This window comes from Gracilinanus agilis, chromosome 2, assembly GCF_016433145.1.
Source record: "Gracilinanus agilis isolate LMUSP501 chromosome 2, AgileGrace, whole genome shotgun sequence".
In the NCBI taxonomy this organism is placed as follows: Eukaryota; Metazoa; Chordata; class Mammalia; order Didelphimorphia; family Didelphidae; genus Gracilinanus; species Gracilinanus agilis.
Window position 1 is genome coordinate 452601648 of NC_058131.1, and position 15744 is coordinate 452617391.

At 37.7% G+C, this 15744-nt stretch overlaps 1 protein-coding gene across 1 annotated transcript; it reads left to right on the plus strand.

Annotated features, from left to right (window-relative positions):
• The first annotated feature begins 659 nt into the window (after positions 1–659).
• On the plus strand, positions 660–1551 carry LOC123235768 (heterogeneous nuclear ribonucleoprotein A3-like). Its single transcript, XM_044661971.1, has one exon. The coding sequence runs from the start codon at positions 724–726 to the stop codon at positions 1549–1551; it is 828 nt and encodes a 275-aa protein (XP_044517906.1). The 5' UTR covers positions 660–723.
• The last annotated feature ends 14193 nt before the right edge of the window (positions 1552–15744 follow it).

Below are 15744 nucleotides of genomic sequence, written 5' to 3' on the forward strand. Positions count from 1 at the left end.
ATATCTGATTTTTTAATAGTCAAGGAAACAGGTCCCAGAGAAATAATGTAAGAATTACCTGTCATTTTTTTAAAAGCCTGGATACTATATTTAAAGAAATCATAAATGAAAACTACCTCGATCTTTTAGAACAAGAAAGTAAAGTGAAGATAGAAAGAATCTGGCAGTTACCTTCTAAAAAATACCCCTAAAGGCAAAATTCCAAGGAGCTCATAGTCAAAATTCAGCATTCCCACTGTCAAAGAAAAAAAAGCATAACTAATCAATATATGAACTACTACAAAGTTAGTGGGAATAGAATCAAGAGAACAATTTACATAGTAAAATAATATTATAAATGTCAACTGTGAAAGACTAACTCCAATCAACAAAATTGTCAGGATTGAATTAAGGTAATAAAGTAAGATTCACTAGGGTGGAGCCAAGATGGCAGAGTAGAACAGAGAAACTCAAAGTCACCATGAGAATTTTCTCCAACCAATCTTAAAATAATCAACAAGGAGACAGAGTGAAACAACTTTCAAGAAAAGAAAAACCTAAAAAGTAGGCAGAGAGGACTCTAGCCGCCGCCGCCGCCGCCGCCGCCAGGAGGAGGAGGGTCATGATCCAAAGGAACCAGAGCAGTTGAGAAAACTGTTTATTGGTAGCTTGAGCTTTGAAACTACGGATGATAGTTTAAGAGAACACTTTGAAAAATGGGGCACTCTCACAGATTGTGTGGTGATGAGAGATCCCCAAACAAAACGTTCCAGAGGCTTTGGCTTTGTGACTTATTCTTGTATAGAAGAGGTAGATGCAGCAATGTGTGCTCGGCCACATAAGATTGATGGACGTTTAGTAGAACCAAAGAGAGCCCTTTCTAGAGAGGATTCTGTAAAACCTAGTGCACATCTAACCGTGAAGAAAATTTTTGTTGGTGGTATTAAAGAAGATACAGAAGAATATAATTTAAGAGACTACTTTGAAAAGTATAGCAAGACTGAAACTATAGAAGTTATGGAAGATCGACAGAGTGGAAAGAAGAGAGGATTTGCATTTGTAACTTTTGATGATCATGATACAGTTGACAAAATTGTTGTTCAGAAATATCATACTATTAATGGGCATAACTGTGAGGTGAAAAAAGCCCTTTCCAAGCAAGAGATGCAGTCTGCTGGGTCACAAAGAGGTCGTGGAGGTGGCTCAGGCAATTTTATGGGACAAGGAGGAAACTTTGGTGGTGGTAGTGGAAACTTTGGCCATAGTGGACATTTTGGTGGAAGAGGTGGTTATGGTGGTGGTGGTAATGGCAGCAGAGGCAGTTATGGAGATGGAGATGGTGGATATAATGGATTTGGTGGAGATGGTGGCAACTATGGAGGTGGTCCTGGCTACAGAAGTAGAGGGGGTTATGGTGGTGGTGGTGGACCTGGATACGGAAACCAAGGTGGTGGATATGGTGGTGGAGGTGGAGGATATGATGGTTACAATGAAGGAGGAAATTTTGGTGGTGGTAACTATGGTGGCAGTGGGACCTATAATGATTTTGGAAATTATAGTGGGCAGCAGTAATCAAATTAAATCAAATTAAAGGAGGCAGTTTTGGTGGAAGGAGCTCCGGCAGTCCTTATGGTGGTGGTTATGGTTCTGGTGGTGGAAGTGGTGGATATGGTAGCAGAAGGTTCTAAAAACTCATCAGAAAAGGGCTACAGTTCTTAGCAGGAGAGAGTGAGGAGTTGTCAGGAAAGCTGCAGGTTACTTTGAGACAGTCGTCCCAAATGCATTAGAGGAACTGTAAAAATCTGCCACAGAAGGAACGATGATCCATAGTCAGAAAAGTTACTGCAGCTTAAACAGGAAACCCTTCTTGTTCAGGACTGTCATAGCCACAGTTTGCAAAAAGTGCAGCTATTGATTAATGCAATATAGTGTCAATTAGATGTACATTCCTGAGGTCTTTTATCTGTTGTAGCTTTGTCTTTTCTTTTTCTTTTCACTACATCAGGTATATTGCCCTGTAAATTGTGGTAGTGGTACCAGGAACAAAAAATTAAGGAATTTTTAACTTTTCAAAAAAAAAAAGTAGGCAGAGAACATCTGGGGTCCTGGAGTGAGAGGGGGTTACTGACAGCAGGAAGCTACAGAAAGCAGTGAAGAGCAAGCCACATACCTCTACCCCACATCTGCTGTTCCAGGTTCAGAACCTAAGTCCAAGCCAACATCCAAATCCTGAGACCCTGCCTGGGCAAATAGAGGTCCAAACAACCCACACCACTTTAAATTCCAAACTTGTAGTGAAATCCAGAATTCCAGTCCAGGGCAGTCTGTGCTGAAGCAGCCCAATCTGTGTGGGCCGAGTAAAGCCAGGAGTCCCAGTTTGGAACTGTGGCAAGGACATAGATCCCAATTTGGGGTAGTTGGTAGACCCAAAGAGGAGGTACCCTCCTGATCCTCTTGCCAAAAGCTCAAGGTGGGACCCCAGGACAGGGTAACCTACTGTGTCCTTGACAAATCAAGTCCATGGTGAGACCAAAAGCTTACACCTAAGCCTAAGGCTAAAACTGAGCAGTCCCTGACCTGATCAAGCACAGAGTAAGAACAAAATCTTAGATACAAACCTGAGGCAAGAATTTAATCTGTAAGCAAATCAAGGATTAAATAAATCAGTAGTAGGAGGTGGCCCTCAGAGCTCCCAGCCCTCATGCCATCCTACCACTTAGAAGAACTGAAACTGGAAGAAACCCAGAAATAAAGCTAAGGGTAGCATCAAGGAAGGACTGAAGTTTAAGAGGGTACTCTAACTTCCCTATATTAGGGAACGACTGAACAAGTTATGGTATAAGGATATGATGGAACACTACCTATAAAGCAGAGTCTATCTATAAAAAGGTAGGGAAAATGAGCAGACAATTTAAAAAGCATCTAACAATAAAGAATTTTTGTGAAGACAAAGAGCAAGATACAGACACAGAAGGAGAAGGCAAAAGCAAAGCAAACATATGCAAAGGCCAAAAGAAAAAATATATATTGGACAGATTCTGGAAGAGCTCAAAAAGGATTAAAAAAAAACAGTTAGAAGAGGCAGAGGAAAATTGGGGAAGAGAAATGAAATCAATGCAAGAAGAAATGGGCCAAATGAAAAAAGGAGACCCAAAAGCTGACAGAGGAAAATCAGGTCTTAAAAATCAGAATTGAGCAACTAGAAACTAATGATTTCATGAGACCTCAAGAAACAATAAAATAAAACCAAAAGAATGAAAAAAAAAAAACAGAAGAAAACATGAAGCATATCACTGAAAAAAACTGACCTGGAAAACAGATCTAGAAGACAATTTAAGAATTATTGGACTACCTGGAAGACATGATCAAAAAATGGTGTGGACATCATAATGATTGAATTATGGTAAACTGAGTCAGAAAGCTCTGACCACAATCAATTTGTTAGCAAAATGTGAATTTGCAAGTAAACAGGGTCTCAGGCTCTTTAGGAAGCTAAGACCCCCAAATGAGGGCTGACAGATCATTTTTATAAACAGAAAGAAAAGCATCCAAAAATTATAAGGCAGCATCATAAATGGGGAAAAGAATATGATTGGCAAGATTGCTAGGTTAGAAACAACCCCTTCTATCTTGCTGTAAAGAAATTCTGATTAATTTAATCCATCTGCAAGAATGACTAATAGATATAAATGAGTTTTCATCTAATGGTACAAGAACAGCTAGTATTATAGAGATAAGTATTCTTTTCATTAAAGTGATTTATATGGAAACAACTTCTAAACTCAGAGAAAACTGAACTTCTGAATCTATAAACTTCTGAAATTAATTCAAAAGCAAGAAACACAACTTAGACAGTTATACAATATGTTGGCAGTGGTGCAGAATAGAATTGGTTATAAAATATAACCAATTTATTTTCTTGCAACGACCCACTACAATTCCAAAAGATTCTTTCAAAAAAATACTATCTGCCTCCGAATGGAGAACTGATGGACTGTGAGTGTAGACTGAAGCCTTTTTTTCTTTTTTTTTTTCTCATAATGTGGTAAATGGGTCTTCAGGATAGCTATGACAATAACAGCAGCAACTTCAAGAATTCTTAAGTTTAGAGAAGGTAAGGGTTTCAGACAACTGGCCAGAAAGCCATTGGAGAACAAGAGTTGCTGGCACTAGGTACAAGGCCAGGTGTCTCTAATTATCCACATATAGTCTGGGTTACAGTTCTGAGTTACAGTTTTGAAGATAGGTGGAGAAGAGCCAACATGTAGCTTAGTTGCTGTAAAAGCTGAAACCTCTCTGAGAATCCTTCTGAACCAATCTTTTAAAAGTGCCTCAAAATGACAGGAGTCAAAAACCAATAGCAGGACAGAGAGAAGGGGGTCTCTTGCAGAAAACAACATGAAAAGAAAGCAGAGAGGCAATTTTCACCAGATAAGTGGGAACCAGAAGTGAAACTGCATACAGAGGTGGCCAACCACCCCTCACCACCTCTACCAGGTTCTGAGCCTGGTATAGGCAAACTTCAGCTTCCTGGGACCCTATCTACACCAACAACAGAGCACTACAGACCCCACATACACCCCTTGAAGTCCCAGGCCCTGGCACCAACCCACAATGAGTCCTGGAATTCTGTAGGGCTTGGCCCTTTCAATCCTATGCTGTGGAGAACAAAATAGCTCACAGTAATAAGTCCTATAAGACATTAGCAAAGAAGACAGACTTCTTTTCAACTTTCAGAACTCAGTCCATAGGCCAAAAAAAGGCTGGGAAAATGAGCAAATAGCAAAAGAAAGACCTAAGAGTAGAAAATTTCTGTGGAGACAAAGAGCAATGCACAGAGAATCAGTAGAGGATGATGAGATCCAAGCAAAACATGCAAAATTTAAAGAAAAATGGGAACTGATCTCACCTGGAAGAACTCAAAAAGAAATTCAAAAATCAAATAAGACAAGTTGAAGAAAAATTGGAAAAAAATGAAATTAATTCAAAAATAAAATAACAGGTTAAAAATCAAAATTGGTCAACTGGAAAAAGAGGCACCAAAATCCAATGAAGAAAAGGGTTCCATGAAAAGTAAAATGGACCAAATGGGAAAGGATGATCAAAAGGTCATGGAAGAAATTCATTCTTTAAAAATTAGAATTGGGCAAACAGAATTTAATGACTTTATGAGACATTGAGAAATAATAAAACCAAATCAAAAGAATGAAAAAATAGAAGAAAATAGGAAATATCTTACTGAAAAAACAATTGACCTGGAAAATAGATCCAGGACAGACAATTTAAGAATTAAATGGGTACCTGAAAGTCATGATAAAAAAAAAAAGCCTATATATCATATTACAAGAAATTATCAAAGAAAACTGTCCTAATATCCTTTTTTTACTCACCAGTTTTGGAAAATTAGATTATTTCATTTCCAATTAATTTTACATTTGCTTTTCCATGGACCCTTATTAATTATAATTTTTATTGCATTATGATTTTAAACACTTGCATTTATTATTTCTGCTTCTCTGCATTTGTTTGCAATGTTTCTATGCCCTAGTACATGGTCAATCATTGTATATGTACCACGTACTGCTGAGATGAAGGTATATTCCTTTTTATCCCTGTTCAGTTTTCTCTGAAACCCACTCATTGTGGGTTGGTGCCAGGGCCTGGGACTTCAAGGGGTGTATGTGGGGTCTGTAGTGCTCTGTTGTTGGTGTAGACAGGGTCCCAGGATCCTGAAGTTATCTATTAACTTTAATTTTTCTAAAATTTCTTTCACTTCCCTTACTTCTTCCTTATTTATTTTTTGGTTCGATTTATCTAGTTCTGAAAGGAAAAGATTGAGGTCCCCTACTAGTATGGTCCTACTACATATTTACTCCTTAAATTCCTTTAGTTTCTCCTTTAGAAATCTAGATGCTGTACCATTTGGTGCATAAATGTTTAGTAATGATATTACTTCCTTATTTATAGTATCTTTTAGTGAAATGTAATTTCCTTCCTTATTTCTTTTAATCAGATCAATTTCTTCTTTAGCTTTGTCTGGTATCATGATTGCTACTCCTGCTTTTTTTACTTTGGATGATGCATAATAAATTTTGCTCCAGCCTCTTACTTTTAGTCAGTGTGTGTCACCCTGCCTCAGATTTGTTTCTTGTAAACAACATATAGTAGGATTCTGTTTTTTAATCCACTCTGCTATCTGCTTCTGTTTTATGGGTGAGTTTATCCCATTCATATTCAGAGTTATGAGTACTGTGTATTGCCCTCCATCTTATTTTCTCCCTTAGAGTCTGCTCTATTCCTTTTCTCTCTGTTCCCCCTCACCAATATTTTGCTTTTAATCACCCACCCCGCCTTCCCCCCTTCAATTACCTCCCCCTTCCCTTGACTTATTCCCCTTCTACTTCTCTGTAGGGCAAGGTAGAATTCTATACACCACTGAGTATTTTTAATTTTCCCTCTCTAAGCTAGTTACAATGAGAGTAAAGTTTAAGCATTACTTATCACCACCCTAATCCTCCCCCTCTATGATTTTTCATACCTCTTTATGTTATACAATTTACCCCATTCTATCCCTCCCTTCCCCTTTCTCTCTGTGCAAGCCTTTCTTTCACCCCTTGTTTTTTTTAACATATATCATACATACATATCATTTCATTTCATCATATTTATATACACATATCATCATATATCATCATATACATCATATAATTATAATCAGTTTACTTCCCCATCCTCTTTCTAAGTATATTCCTTCTATCTTCCCTACTACTAAGAGTAATTTTTGAGAATCCTTGTTCTATGTAGACATATAAACATTTTGACCTTAATGAGTCCCTTAAATTTTCTCTTTCTTATTTACCTTCTTAGGCTTCTCTTATGTCTTCTGTTTGGACTTCAAATTTTTTGTTTAGGTCTGACTTAATCCTCAAGAATACTTGGAGATCTTCTATCTTATTGAATATCCATTTTTCCCCCTGAAAGAATATACTCAATTTTGATGGATAGGTGACTCTTGGTTGTAAACCCAGGTCTTTCACCTTCCTGAATATCATATTCCATGCCTTCTGATCCTTTAATGTAGAAGCCATTAGATCCTGCGTAATCCTGATTTTAGCTCCATGATATTTGAATTTTTTCTTCTGGCTACTTGAAATATTTTCTCCTTGATTTGGGGACTCTTGAATTTAGCTATTACATTCCTGGAAGTTGTCATTTGAGGATTTCTTTCTGGAGGTGACCTGTGAATTCTTTCACTTTCAATTTTATTATTTTTTTGTTTGAGGATATCTGGACAGTTTTCTTTGATAATTTCTTATATTATGATAGCCATGATTTTTTTCTTGGTCATGGTTTTTAGATAGTCCAATAATTCTCAAATTGTCTCTCTTGGATCTATTTTCTAGGTCAGTTGTTTTTTTCAATAACATATTTCATGTTTTCCTCTGTTTTTTTTTCATTCCTTTGATTCTGCTTTATTGTTTCTTTATTTCTCATAAAATCATTAGTTTCTAGTTGCTCAGTTCTGATTTTGATAGCCTGATTTTCCTGACATTTTTGGGTTCTCCTTTTTCAATTGGTCCATTTCTTTTTGCATTGCTTTCATTTCTCTTCCTCACTCTTCCTCTGCCTCTGTTAATTGGTATTTGAAATCTTTTCTGAGCACTTCCAGAATCCGTATCCAATCCATATTTTCTTTTGGACTTTGCATGTGTTTGCTTTGCTTTCAATGACCCCTTCTGTGTCTGTACCTTGCTCTTTGTCTCCATAAAAATTCTTTAGACTTAGGTGCTTTTTTTGTTGTTTACTCATTTTTCCTACCTAATTATAGGTAGGCCCTATTTCCTTGGAGGTTGGGATACCTTCTTAAGCTTCAGTTCTTTCTTGATGCTATTCTTAGCTGATGGCCTGAGGGCTGAGAGCTCTGAGAGCCCCTCTCCCCCAGCTGATTCAATTAACCTTTGAGATCCTGATAGATGAAAGCCTTAGGCTTGGTTGTAAGCTTTTGGTCTTCCTTTGATCTTGATCAGGTCAGGAACTACTCAAATTATAGCCTCAGGATTAGGTGTTAGTTTTTGGTCTTACTGTGTACTTGTTCTAATCAAGCTCACCCTTGATTGCCCTGTCCTGGAGTTCTGCCCTGAGATTTAGGCAAAAAGATCCAGGACCCCCCTTAGTACTATCAGCCACTACAAACTCTGATCTATGTCCTCACCCCAAGCCCATAATGGGACTCCTGGCTTTGCTATGGGCCCACACAGATTAGCCCACTTCAGCAAAGACTGCACTGGCCTGGGACTCTAGACTTCTCCACAGGTTTGAAATTTCAAGTGGTGTGGGTGGGCTTGGAACACTATTTGCCCAGGATCTGAATGTTGCTTTGGTCTTAGGTTCTGAACCTGAGACAGTAGATGTGGGGTGGGGGTGTATGGCTTGCTCTTGGCTTGCTTTTCACTATTTGCTACAGCCTCTTGTTAACTTTCCTTGCCTCTCACCCCAGTACCCCAGATGTTTTCTGCCTACCTTTTGGGTTTTCTTTTCTTGAAAGTTGTTTCTCTCTGTCTCCTTATTGTTTCTTTCACTCCTGTATTTGTTTTGTGGCAATATTTTAATATTAGTTGGAGAGGATTCTCAAGATTCAAAGCTTCTCTGTTCTATTCCACCATCTTGGCTCCACCCCCGGAAGTCCCTGATATTCTTGAACAAGAGAATAAATTAGAAATTGAAAGAAACCACAGATTACCTCCTGCAATAAATCCCTAAATGACAACTCCCAGAAATTTTATAGCCTAGCTCAAGACCTCCCAGGTCAAGGAGACAATACTATAAACAGCCAGAAAGAAACAATTCAAATATCATGGAGCCCCAGTCAGGATTACATAGGATCTGACAGCTTCCACACTGAAGGATAAAGCTTGGAATATGATATTTCAGAAGGAAAGAGAATTGGGTTTACAACCAAGAATCACCTGTCCATCAAAACCGACTATATTCTTTCAAGGGAAAATAGAGTCATTTAATAAAATAAAGGATTTCCAAGCATTCCTGAAGAAAAGGCCAGACTTAAATAAAAAAATCTGATGTTCAATACAAAGTTCAAGAGAAGCATAAAAGGGCAAATAAGAAAGAGAAAAAATTTAAGGGTCTCAATAAGGTCAAATTGTTTATATTACTATATGGAAAAATGATATGTGTAATTCTTAAAAAATTTTATTATTATCTTCATAGTTAGAAGAAGTATACCTAGAGTGTATGGTAGTAAGCTATTTAGAATGATATTCAAAAAAATCAAGGTGTGAAAAAGATGATTCCACTAAGAGAAATGGGAAAAGAGAAGTAAAATGTGATAAATTATATCACATAAAGAGATGTGGGGGAAAACCTATTACACTGGAGGGGAGGATGAGGGTGGTAGTAGGTAATATTTAAACCTTACTCTCATTGGGACTGGCTCAGAGAGGGAAGAACAGCCAGATTCATTGGAGTATAGAATCCTATCTTACCCTATAGCTGTGTTGGTGAAGGCGTGGCAAGCGTGTCCCAGCATGCTGAAGGGAGCTGCTCTATTCTACCTCTCCACCACATATGAGGATAATTTTCCATTCCCCGCACCTCTGCCCAGCAGCTCAATGCAAGCACTTCCTCCTTCCACTGCCTGGGATAATGTTGGGGGGGGGGGGGAGGGAGAGCGGGCTCACAGGCAACTTGAATATATAGTTTGGGCACACAATCTGTAAAAGGTTCACCAATTCTGCCCTATAGAGAGGTAGAAGAGGAATACGAAAGAGAGTGGTGGGGAGGGTAGTAATATAAGGGAGGAGGAAATTGGGGTTGAGTGATTAAAAGACCCTATAGAGAAGTAGGAGAGAAACAGGAAGGGTGGTGGTGGGAAAGGATGTAATATAAGGGAGGGAGAATGTGGGGAGTGATTAAAGCAAAACACTGGTGTGGAGAGACAGAGTGAAATGAAAAAGGGCAGAATTAAAATAGGAAAATAATAGAGGGGAATACACAGATGGTAATCATAACCGAATGTAAATGGAATAAACTCACCCATAAAAGGCAAACAAATAACAAAGTGGATCAAAAAACAGAATCAACCATATGTTTTTTACAAGAAACACATTTGAGACAGGTAGACACACACAGAGTAAAGGTAAGGGGCTAGAGCAGAATCTATTAGGCTTTAACTGAGACAAAAAAGAGCAGAAGTAGTAGCAATCATGCTCTCAGACAAAGCTAAAGCAGATAAAAAAGATAAAGGAAGGTAATTACATCTTGATAAAAGTAAAAGAACTATTAAACTAATAAATAAGACTAGGAGTTGGTTCTATAAAAAAAATAATATAGAGCATTGGCTAATTTGATTAAAAAAGAAAGGAAGAGAATCAATTTATCAGTATCAAAAATAAAAAAGATGACTTCACCTCCAATGAAGAGGAAATTAAAACAATCACTAGGAGCTACTTGGTCAATTATATACAATAAATTTGATAATCTAGGTGAAATCAAATATTTACAAAATAAAAATTGCCTAGATTAACAAAAGAGGAAATATATTTCAATAATCTCATCTCAGAAAAAGAAATTAAACAAGCTATCAATAAGAAAAAATTCCCAGGGCCAGATGGATTCACAAGTATGATGCTGATACCTAAGCCAGGGAGATCAAAAACACAGAAGGAAAATTATATACCAGTTTCATTAATGAACATTGATGCAAAAATCTCAAAATAAAATACTAGTAAAGACAGTACAGCAATATATCTGAAGGATTATTCACTAGGACAAGTAGGATTTATACCAGGAATGCCAGGCTGGTTTAATATCAGGAAAACTATCAGTATAATTGACTATATTGATTATATATAATGAAACTAGCATAAATCATTATTATCTCAATAGATGCAGAAAATCAACTGAAAAACTAATTGAAATAATAAATAACTTTAGCAAAATTGCAGGATACAAAATAAACCCACATAAATCATCAAAATTTCTATATATGTTTCCAACAAAGTCCAGCAGCAAGAGTTAGAAAGAGAAACTCCATTTAAAATCGCTAATTATAAAATCCTTGGGAATCTATTTACCAAGTCAAATGCAGGAATTATATTAACACAATTACAAAACGCTTTTCACACAAATATAGTTACATCTAAACAACTGGAAAAACATTAATTGCTCATGGGAATATAGTAAAAATGACAATCCTACCTAGATTAATTTACTTATTCAGTGCTATACCATTCAAACTACCAAAAACTATTTTATAGAACTGGATTACAGTTCCAGGGAAAAGAAGGGCCTTGTGGTCAGTAGCAATGGAGCAGGGGAACCTAGTGGCAGATCCAAGGGAGAGAAGAGAGGTAATACTTATGGTTGCAGGAGAGGAGGAGACCTGGTCACAGTCCCAGGGCTAACAGCTGAAGAGAAGCAGGGATCCTCCCTGGGTCAAAGCTGAAGAAAAACCAGGAAAGTAGTGACCACAACACCTCTCCCCAGATCACACCACCTTGGAAGGACTGAAAACTTGTAGTTCTGAAAACAGAAGCACAAAAACAAAACAAAACAAAACAAAAAAAAAAAAAAAAAAAAACCATGAAGCCTGGAGCAGTGCCTCCCCACCCCAGGCAAAGTCTAACTTTAACAAAAAATTCAAAGTCAAGAAATAGGCTGGGAAAAATGAGCAAATGACAGAAAAATAACTTAATCGTAAAAATCTACTATGGGAGCAGGAAGACCAAGACACAAACTTGGAAGAAGACAACAATGTGAAAACTCCTAAATACAGTCTCAAAGAAAAATTGAAATTAAGGACAATAAGAATTTGTGGAAATTTGTGGAAAAGTTCAAGAAAGAGATGAGTAGTAAAGAGAAAAATTGGAAAAAGAAATTAGAGTGATTCAAAAAGAATTTGAAAAGAGAATTAATAGCTAAGTAAAAGAGGAACAAAAAAACACTAAGGAAAATAACATCCTAAAAACAGAATTGGCCTAATGGTAAAAGAGGCACAAAAATTCACTGAAAAAAAAAAAAAGAAAATCCATAAAAAGCAGAAGTGGCCAAAAGGAAAAACATTTGCAAAGAAAAGTACTGTCAAGTTGGGCTACATACTTGGAGATGATCAACACTTAAGAACTTGTCAATATTACCTTCCTCTCTCTGGAAGGAAATAGCAATATTTTGGTGACCCACTTCAAAAGGTATGCACTGGCACACCCATCTAGGAATCTAAAAGCTTCAATAATTGCTAAAATATTGTGAGATAAATATTTCTGCAAATGGACTTCCTCCCAGGATTCATTCATTCATTCATTGAAGAAATTTTGAAAGAATATTACTCAGAGGCAACTTGGTGGCTCAGTGGTTAGAGCATCAGGCCCAGAGTCAGAGAGATCTGGATTCAAATTTGACCTCAGACACTCTCTAGCTGGGTGATCCTGGATAAGTGACAACTCCATTTACCTAGATCTTGCCCTTCTTAGAATTGGAAGGAAGGGAGGAAGGAAGGAAGGAAGGAAGGAAGGAAGGAAGGAAGGAAGGAAGGAAGGAAGGAAGGAAGGAAGGAAGGAAGGAAGAAAGGAAGGAAGGAAGGAAGGAAGGAAAGAAATGGGGGAGAGAGAGAAAATAACTCAAGATGTTAGATTTAGATCAAGAAATCTGGGATAATACCATACCCATTCCAAGAGACCCACAACCTCAGTGTTTCCATTGTTAGGGACACCAAGAACAGAACAACACATGGTTCTCCTAGTACACATGTACCACTTCTCTGGCTGTTAGAATACCCCGTATGTGTGTGTATATGCATGTCTGTATGTCTGTATTTATACACACATATATATGTATATATGTATATATATAGAGAGAAATACATATATGATAAATAATATATGTGAATATATTGACTATGTATAACTATATAGACATATAAGGAGGAAAAGTTACTGATACTTGAAATCCATCAAGCAGTTAATAAAAAAAGGTTTTTTACTTAGCCAGAGTTGGGAGAGAATTTTCAGAGCAAAAAAACATATGTTCATTCAGGATAATGCATGTATTTAGTTAATAGTCTTACAATTTGGAACCTCACCTCACCTGGCTATTTTGTATCAAGAAGAGGAATAATAGCTAAGATTTCTATACTGCTTTAAGGTTTACAAAACTTTTTTACATCTTATCTCATTTGATTCTCACAACAGCCCTGTGAGACAGGTACTATAATTATTGCCATGTTACAGATGAGGAAACTGAGGCTAGAGAAGTTGAGTTATTTGCTCAAGGTCACACAGAAATGCAAGAAATGATGGGTTGGGGTTTTAATTTGTTTGAATGGACCCAAAAAAGCATTTAATACATTAGGTGGAGAGCTATTAGGCTAGTGTGTAGAGGTTCAGGGTTAATCTGAATAGAACAAAGACACATGCTTATAAAAGGAAGTTAAATTCTCTCTCTCTCTCTTTCTCTCTCTCTCTCTCTCTCTCTCTCTCTCTCACACACACACACACACACACACACTCACACACACGGAAATCAGTACCCTGACTGGGATGTCTCATGATTTAAATGTTATAACAAATTTCCACAGAAGTTTTCCCAAGTTATATAATTGAACTTTTCTCCCTTTCCTTCCCCCTCCCAGTGCTGACAAGTGATTCATTTTTGTGAGTAATTTATAAAAAAAAACCCAAACCCCAAAATACAGACCCAAATAAACAAGTGAAAAAGCATATGCTTTCCTCTGCATTCTGACTGGGATTTTGTTTAGATATACAGATTTAGGAATCATTTTTATAGAGATGACACATGAGTTATTGGAAGGTAGTAAAAATTTTAAGGAAGTGAAAAATGTCTGGGATAGAGCCACAGCCATATTTAGGGGGGGAAGGAAATCATCCTTAATCATGTTAAGTGTTTTCCTTTTGTTTATTCAAATCTCTAGGCTCCTTTCATAGAGCTATCATAGAATGACATTATTAAAGAGCTCAAGCTCTGCTGGATCATGCCCCATGATCTCCTGCCAGTGGCTTTCAGCATCTCCCAGCTGTGTGACTGGGCAAGTGCCCTGTTTATTTATATCCTCCTCTTTAAAATGGGGATAATTGAAGTGAGGTAAACTAAGTCATTGTCCAGAAAACCTGTTTTTCCCTGGGGAAAAGTACAAATCAGAAATAGCTTTCCTGTGAAGGTCAGTCAAAATAAAAGTCAGGATCCATGAAAAAGTAACTCCCTATAGCTTCCTCACAGTCCAGGATAAGATACCCGATGGCAAGTCCTGGACCCCACCTACTAACCAAAATAGCTTCCAGACAATAAATATTTGCTTACTTTGTCAAGGTTGTCTCATATATGAACATTTGCTTTGTATCTGCACCCTATAAAAACTGCGTTGTAATTTTAGTTCAGGGCAGCCTTCACTAGGAAACTGCCCTGGCCAGTAGGTACAATTATAATTAAATATTGGTTCCATTAATCTGAACTTCTGGGTGTCCAGACTATGATATGAAGTGCACTACTTCATAATACTAGTACCGACTTCTCTTGCAAGAATCAAATGGGATATTAGCATAGTGCCTATAGTAAGTATTATAATAAATGTTAGCTATTATTATTTATAGTTTCTTGCTACCTCAAAGAGTGTCACTTGATATATATGGTACTTTTCTTTAATCTCCTTGTGATATGTGTTGGGTAAAGAGTTTAATAATTTTCTTGCAAAATTCTAAACTTTCTACAAAAAGTTGGACCAATGCTCTGCTCAGCTAGGGTGTAAACAGTGTTCCTGACTCACCCCAATGCCAGCCTTTTCCTACTTTAATTCATCTTTGTTCATTTGATGAACAATTTTTTTTATGATGGTAATATGCAAAATTTAAATTTGCATATTATTCTTTAGCGATTAAGAGCATCTTTTAAAATAGCTGGTACTCTGAAATCTTATTTTGAAAACTTCGCATTTAAGAAGTTTTGAGAATAGATTACCAGAAGCAGGATTGTTTTTGTCATCAGAAACAAACGACTGTAATAACACAAGACTATGAGGCCTGAGCTCCGTGTTATACTTCGAGGTAAACAATCAAGATCCAACAGGTTACCATAGAGTAACAGGCAATGATGCAGCTACCAATATGATGCCTTTTACTGCAGAAAAAAAAAATCGGGATTCTCTTCTCCCTAAGTAAAACTCTAATGGTTCAAGCCGAGGCCCTGGGGAGGCCGCCTTCCCTTCCACTGTTTTTATTCTCTTCATAAGACTAAGTAGGCCCGGTTGGAATAAAGACAAGGGCTAAGAGGGAGAACCCCGGCTATCAAAAGCCTAAACCACCGCAGCTCGTGATGTAAAAGAGGAAAAATAAGGGGTCGCTCCCGAGCCAAAGCGAGAAAAAGTGCAGCCAGTGTTTTCTGTCCCCCAGCCTAGACACGTGACATTTAGAAGGGGACGGTTATTCCGACAGGCTCCCCCAAGTTCCGGAATCTCCCTTCTAGTGGGAGGGGCAAATAAGTGAAACGATTGCGGAAGTGTCTGGATCCCAAACTTGCTCGGTTGGGCACCGAGGCACCGACGCACAGACGCACAGACGCACCAACGCCCCGCCCCGCCCCGCCTAGCCTACCCCTCAGAAGATCACAAGGCTGTCTTCCTTCCTTGCCTTCCCACAGTTCTCGGCCTTCCTCTTGGCGAGAGTGACCAATCTGAAGCGAGTTTCGTGGAAATTGAAGTTACCAGGAAGTGGAAGTGGACGTTGAGGTTTTTCTTTGAAAATC